A 7,583-nucleotide genomic window follows, 5' to 3' on the forward strand; every position below is an offset into this window, starting at 1 on the left:
TAGTGCACAGTGCCAATTCTAAAGCTTGGAAGCAATGATCCTCAGGGACTTCCTGCTGAAATTCATCCAAAAAAATATGCATTAGTTAAACCATCATAATAGGGTAATTTCCATACCTCTGACGGAACAGAACGCAAGGACTTTGTCATCAAATTGCATCGCAGTGTGGATACTTCATGCAAGCAATTATGCTAGTGCTCCAACTCTTCGTTTGAATTCGAGGTGTAGGAACTCTCTCGGTCCCATGCAATCCATCCATCCATTGTCAGATTGATCCAATCGTGATCTCGCATTATTATTTTGTAGATTTTATCTAGTTCATCCTCGCATTCTTCATAATTGCGAATTGGTTAAGTATAGAAATCCCCTTCTGCAGGGTCCAATGGTACTAAAACCCGAAGTGATTTCCTTTCAAATGATATTTTCCTCTTCTTCAAATTTATGAAGGCATTCATATCAATGGCCCAGTCAATTCCCAGGAGCGTGGGGTATGGATTACTCTTATCGACGATTTCTATAACCTCATCGTCGGCCATCACGCTCACACATTCTATATGAACTATTACTACATACAATCGTCCCATGGGGATGATTTTCTATTGGTTTGCAATTATGAGCTAAATTGGAGACCACTGCAGTGCAGGTCTCCCATTATTTCCCATGTTTGTCTTGGTAATAAGTTCCCATCGGACCCCAGATCCAAGATGACCTGGTCCATCTCATAATCAGCTATCTGTGCAGTGAGCCTCATCTCACACCCCATTCTTGCCTTATGTTTGCTAATCTTTCTGACCACCCGGTGTCCATCACGGAGATTCTCTTTGCTGGCGCATTCATTTATTAATTCCTCCAAGCCTTCCACAAATTTTCTATTGTGCAACAATTTTATGTAGGTCTCCAAGAACATAGTGAGTACATAGGGATCAACCTCTATGTTGGTAGTGAAGGTCCCACGTAACGGTTTTGGGGCAGAAATCCCAAGAAGTAGGATTAAAATATTGAAAAAACTCCAAAGTATGTGGAGCATGAAGCATAATAGATTGAGTCAAAGGGTAGTCCACCCGAAAATAATAAAAAGTAATGTAAATAGAGTTGGCCCACACAAGGATCGCGGGCCAGGGAAGGGTATAAATAGAGCACGGCTCTATGAGGGAAATGCAGTTCTTTTTAGGGATGAAATGTAATGGGTTCTTAAAGAAGATAGTCTCAAAGTGTCTGTAAGTCCAAGTCAAGGGTTGGGTAGTGGGTAGAGGCTCTGCAGCTGTGTGCACAAAGGGCTGGAAGGTCCGCAGCTGTGTGCGTAGACCCCTGCAGCTAAGTGCATAGGGTAGATCTAAATGTATTGGTGGAGAATAATAATAAAGATAAGTTTGTTTCTGTAAATTATGTGTTATCGCTCATCTGTCTTTATGGTTTACCCTTCTATATCTGGTTAAGGAAAATGTGATAAGTGTATGCGAATCTGGGTTCATTTTGTGCATGAATCGATTATGTTGGTTAAATGTTTGTTTAAAGACCTTGTTGAAGAGCTCTAAATCATATCAGTAGAATAGCGGAGTAATAAGAAAAATATAATCACTCTGGATCAGTGTGAGTACCGAATAGCACAGAGCTATAGACCAGTGCGCGAACCTCCCAGACCACACCAAGACATCCCTAGGGTGCAGAAACCTAGTTCCAACAGCCTCCCTTTCTACCTCGGGTGAGACCTCAGTCTGCGCTCCTTGGGCTGTTGCCGAAAGGGCCGGTAGTCATGGGATTTGTTTAGCTAAATAACTCTTCCAAACTTGGGTCAAGCCCATAAAAGCCAACAAATGGTTCTATTGCTAGGATGAAGATCTGCCTAAGGGGTGTTTAGGTGTGGGACGCGGGGACCCTATAGAGAAAGAAAATTGAAAATTCAAGAAGATCAAGGATGGTAATAGATCAAGGATAACGATGGTGAACACAATTCAGTTACCAATATTTAAGGGAGCTAGAGGCGAAGACCTAAAACAATTTTGGTTTGTAATAACATCAGTATGGAGCATGCAACAAGTCGCGAATGATAACATCGAGAAATCCATCTTAGTCATCACATTGCAGGACTGGGCCCTAACATGGTACATGAAGTATTCAAGCATTAACCCAATGGTGGGGATAGCAGACATCCATACTCAATTGAAAAAAGGAGTTTAGCCAGCCAAAGACAAAAGCACAGTTGGTTGTAGGATTCAAAGAGATCATGATGATGCCTGGCGAGACCCCGTGGGATCTAGATCAGAGATTGAAAAGCACCATTTACAGGGCCAACATGAACCTGACATATGCACAACATTGTGCTTGGTTTTTCCCATCGTTAACGCCATATCTGAAGTCGACTTTGTCACAACAAAAGATCTCAACCGAAGCGGAAGTGCTAGAAGCAACAATGCGACTGCACAAATCCCCAGTACAGGACCCAGGGTTGGAAGTTTAGAAAATCCAAGCGCAAGTCCAAAATTTGTGTTTGGAGATACAGAAGTTAAAGCAAGATTAGACGGTGCGTTCCGAAATTTGGGAGGAAGTATGGTGTATAAAGTGCAGGGGCCAGGGACACAATAAATATCACTATCCGGTCTCGGTGAGTCTTGTGGTCATAGGGGGACTGAAACCATTGCAACCAGAGGCACAGATAGGGCAGAGTGTGATCACCCCGCTCTGGTGTACAATCTTTCAGGTAGGAGGAAAGCATAACACAGATAACTGTCATCTATTGCCAAAATACAACCAGACCCCCAGTAGCTCTTTTGTAACTTTTGTAGACTGATGGGTCACGAAGAAAGAGATTGTCATAGCTATAAAATGTCGATGGACCAAAAACTGGCCTACAAAATGTAGACTGAGGTGCGAGGTCAGGATCCAGCCCCGACATTTACACATAGTGGGTTCCCAGGACGCAGTCGAGGACGGGGTGGAATGGGACTAGGAAGGGGTCGTGGGCAACTAATTTGTTACAACTTTGGAGGACTACGACATTACACGCGGGATTGTACGAATCCAACCCGAGCATCATGTCCTTATTGTGAGTAGTTTGATCATGAGTTGCTAGATTTCCCTATGCTGATAGCACAAATTCATGAAAATAAGGCAATGCCTCCTACAATAATGAAAAACGTGTAGATGATGAGATCCAAACCCCGTGACGACGAACCCATGGTCAACATGATATTGTGACATGGCGCAGCCACAGGAGAAGTCGATAGGAAGACTAATATGGAAGCTAAGGAAAGCTTCACTGGCATCTCTACTCAAGGTAATGGAGATCCGCCTGAGCCAACTAGGGATCCCTCGATGATGACTACCTTCTTAGAGACATGCATAAAACTGCTTTGCGATAACCGGGTAGTTAGAGGGTTAAAGGAAGTAATTAATAGATGTGCATGTTAGGGTGAACCTCACACAGTCCAGAAAATAGGAAGACACGCATTGCAGACGGGTCGGGAAATGCAACTAACAGCGCAGATTGGCAACTACCAGATGGATCAGGTCATTCTGGACCTGGGTTCTAATGCAAATGTATTGCCTAAACAGACTTGGAAGTGCATGAGTAAGCCTACACTACAATGTTCTCCTATCCAATTGCAGATGGCCAACCAGTAGAAGATCTTGCCTGTGGGATAGTTGCACGGCATTACAGTAGATATTGATGGTGTAAGTACCCGAATGGATTTCGAAGTTATTGAAATCATGGATGAAACTAGTCCGTACCCTGCATTGCTAGGGATAGACTAGGCCACTCATATGAATGGGGATATTAACCTCAAATAGAGGAAGATGGTTTTTGAGAAGAAGTTGCTCCGGGTCATTGTTCCACTGGATCCAACAAATGGACCGTGCTACACAAAAGCAGTGCGTAGCGAAGAGAGGGGTGATGTATTTGATATTACCTATAAAATTGCTGCATAGGAGGGGCAGAGATTCTCATAGTGCTATGCCAGTGATTTAGATGAGGAAGATGAGTGATGTCACAACAAGGTGAGTGAGGCTACCACGTTGCACTGTAATATGATGACGAAATCCATGTATTGCATTAAAGTTCAGAACCGCAAACTGCCAATGTATGATGGGCTGGCAATAGTAGAGGACTTCGTAGTTAAATTCAAAAGTGTGGTACTAGAGTACCAAGGGTTCGATGCACTCAAATGGGCATTTCATGTGACACGGCGCGATGGTGGGATACCCCTGAAGGAACCTTCGAAGATTGGCGAAGCTGTAGGTGCATGATGCAAATAAGATTTGGGAAGCCCGAGCTACGAATAATGGAGAAATATGATGGATAGGAGAATCCACGCATACATCTGAGCAAATGGACCAAAGCTTATGGTATGGAGCCTCAACCAGAATGGGTGCACTTATTTTACCATACCTTGGATGTCATTCCAAGGCACTGGTATACAGAAGTAGAGCTCCAACATGGAACTAGTGAGTGGGATATTTTTTGCAAAGGGTTTTTGTCGACATTTGTATTTGAAGACTAATGGATGGATACTGTGGATGACGCATTACAGCTACTAAAGGTCGTCATATTCAGAACACCACCAGAGCCAGAAGAAGTCGTGCCATCAGAATGGTCACGACAGTTGAGCCAGGCCTTAGCATGTTACAATGTACAAGAAGAAGATGATGAGGATGACCCGCATAACATCAGTATACCGAAATCTGAAGGGAGTCGTGAGGTGCATGGCCCTGAGATAGAAGATCTAGATATCACGGCATTGCTGAAAACAAACCAAGTGAATATTGGAAAAGAGGAAGAGCCGAAGTATGCTACGCTTGGGGACTACTGGGATGACACCACGGTGGAAAAGGTTGTCGAGCTGCTCAGAGAATACTAAGATTCATTCCCTACAAAAATGATGAAGCTGAAGGGGATTCTAGGAGACCTAGGGATGGAACATAACTTTGAATCTAGATGCGAAGCGAGTGAAGGAGCAACCCTATTGATTGAATCCAAAATACAAAGCAAAGGTCCGCAAAGAATTGGATAAGATGTTGGCAGCAGGAATTATTGAACCAGTTGAGGAGTCTGATTGGGTCAGCCCTATGGTTGTACAGGAGAAGAAACAGAAGGGGGAGATCTGCATCTGCATGGATTTGTGAAAGCTCAATGATGCTTGTGTTAATGATCCATTTCCAACAACCCCTTACAAATGAGGTACTCGAAAATGTGGGCAGGCAGGAAGCATACTCCTTCACAAATGGGTTCTCTGGGTACCATTAGATCAATATTGCACCAGAGGATCGGAGCAAGACAACGTTCAATACTGAATGGGGTTGTTTCCAATATACAGTAATGCCCTTTGGATTGAAGAATGCGCCTGCAATATTTTCCCGTATTGTGGTAGCCGCATTCAAGGAATTTATACACAAATGCTTAGAGGTCTACCTGGATGACTGGACCATATTTGGCCTAGTTAAGAAACATGTCGTGAGCTTACGATTGATGTTGGATACCTGCCAATGACACTAGATTGTACTCAACCTAAAAAAGTGTACTTTCCTTGTCCCTTTCTGGAACTTGCTGGGCCATGTGGTTTGTAAGCAAGGACTAATGGTGGATCCAGCAAAGATCGCTATCATATTGAATCTGCAAGCACCGCACAGTGTGAAGTAGCTACGCGCTACATTGGGACACATGGGCTACTATCGTAAGTTCATCAAAAACTACGCCCAAATTATGGCTCCGATGGAGAAATTGCTGAAAAGGGATGCTACTTATTGCTAGAACGAGGAGTGCAACAGAAGACTAGAGACACTTAAGGAAAAAATGGCTTCAGCCCCTATAATGGTCTTCCCAAAATGGGATGTCAAGTTTCATGTGCATGTGGACATGTCCTCTATCACACTAGGAGCACTACTCAGTCAACCAAGAGTGAAGGGACTGGACCATCCAATTGCGTTCGCAAGTCGCAAGTTGTCCAAAGCAGAGAAGAATTACTTTACTACTAAGAGAGAGGGATTAGCGATGGTATACGCACTCCAAAAGTTCCATCACTATCTTCTTGGAGGACATTTTAAGATGTACACGGATCACTCTGTGCTCAAGTACCTAGTCAATAATCCTGTGTTGGGGGGGCACATTTTTCGATGGTTGCTATTGTTTCAAGAATATGATTTTGAGGTTTTTGTAAAGTCGGGACGTCTGAATGCAGGCCCAAATCATCTGTCCTAAATTGAGACCAGCGAAGAAACAACAAATCTAGAAGAGGGATTCCCAGATGCCCAGTTGTATGCCATGCACATTGCAGATGGCCACTTTGAAAATATTATCCACTTTTTAACTACGGGCACTGCGCTGCAAGGATATTATCTCCAGCAAAAGAAGGAATTAGTAATACATGCAGTAGATTTTACCGTAATTGCAGGTCACCTTTACAAGATGGGAAACGATGAAATATTGCATCGATATGTACTGGAATTCAAGCGTGAAGAGATCTTGGCCAAAGCATATGGAGGGGTTGCTGGTGGACATTATGCGAGCCAAGCCACAGCCCAGAAGATTCCTTGCTCTAGATTATGGTGGCCTACTCTACATCAAGATTCGGAAGCATACTGTCAGGCCTGTGATGCATGTCAATGGATGGGAAAACCGTCACGAAGGGATGAAATTCCACTTCAGCCATAGATAATGCAACAACCATTTGAGAAATGGGCGATCAACTTTGTCAAGCCTATCGAACCACGAGGAAAGATGGGTGCACACTATATCATCACTGTGATTGAATATTTGACCCGATGGGTCGAGGCACAACTAGTTAATGATTGTACAGCTGCGGTAGTAGCAAAATTCTTGTTCGAGAATGTATGAACTAGGTTCGGCTACCCCAAAATTCTCATGAGTGATAGGGGAACACATTTTTTGAATGAAACGATCAATGCACTCATTGGGGAATTCCAAATCTATCACCAACAGAGCATGCCCTACCATTCGCAAGCGAATGGGAACATTAAGGCATTCAAAAAAATTCTGGATACTGCGCTGATGAAGGTCTTCAATGTGCAACAAAATTACTGGAATTTGCGCATTCTTGCCACATTATGGGCATACAAAACCACATGCAAGAAGCTGATATGCCAGACACCGTTTCGGTTAGTTTATAGCAAGGAGGTAGTTATGCCTATGGAATATATTGTGCCTAGTTTGCGGATCGCAGCAATCATAGGTATGGCAGACCGTGGGGCCCTGGAAGAGTGGCTCGCACAGCTAGAAGAATTGTAGGAGGAATGATTTTTGGCAGGATTCCATCAGCGGGTACAAAAACAGCGGCGAGAAAGTGTGGCACAATTTCCATGTCAAGGTGTGCTCCTTCAAAGAGAACAATTTGGTATTGCTTTATGATAGTAAGTTTGAAAAAATCCCAGGAAAACTTTGCATGCACTAGTTGGGACCCTATGTCGTTAAGGAAGTCACTGATGGGGGCTCGGTTCAGCTGGCTAAACTCAATGGAGACCCCTTCCTAATAAGAGTGAATGGCAGTCACTTCAAGCTCTAAACGGGTGGGCTGACCACCTGACTAGCTATTCAGAAAATAGTCTCACCACTCCACCTAGTTTCAAGAGAG

At 43.6% G+C, this 7,583-nt stretch overlaps 1 protein-coding gene across 1 annotated transcript; it reads left to right on the forward strand.

The window, feature by feature from the left end:
• Positions 1-6,937: 6,937 nt before the first annotated feature.
• Positions 6,938-7,240, forward strand: LOC149195942 (uncharacterized). Its single transcript, XM_089408069.1, has one exon. It carries the CDS (start codon positions 6,938-6,940, stop codon positions 7,238-7,240), a length of 303 nt encoding a protein of 100 aa, XP_089264195.1.
• Positions 7,241-7,583: the final 343 nt, after the last annotated feature.

The sequence above is a fragment of the Pinus tabuliformis genome, chromosome 2_2 (genome assembly GCF_031772625.1).
Source record: "Pinus tabuliformis cultivar Carrire ecotype Pingquan chromosome 2_2, CPIR1, whole genome shotgun sequence".
Taxonomy (NCBI): Eukaryota; Viridiplantae; Streptophyta; class Pinopsida; order Pinales; family Pinaceae; genus Pinus; species Pinus tabuliformis.

What these genes read in the sequence shown, in the direction of transcription:
- LOC149195942 (XM_089408069.1), top strand. Translation starts at nt 6,938, where the DNA reads ATGCCCTACCATTCGCAAGCGAATGGGAACATTAAGGCATTCAAAAAA.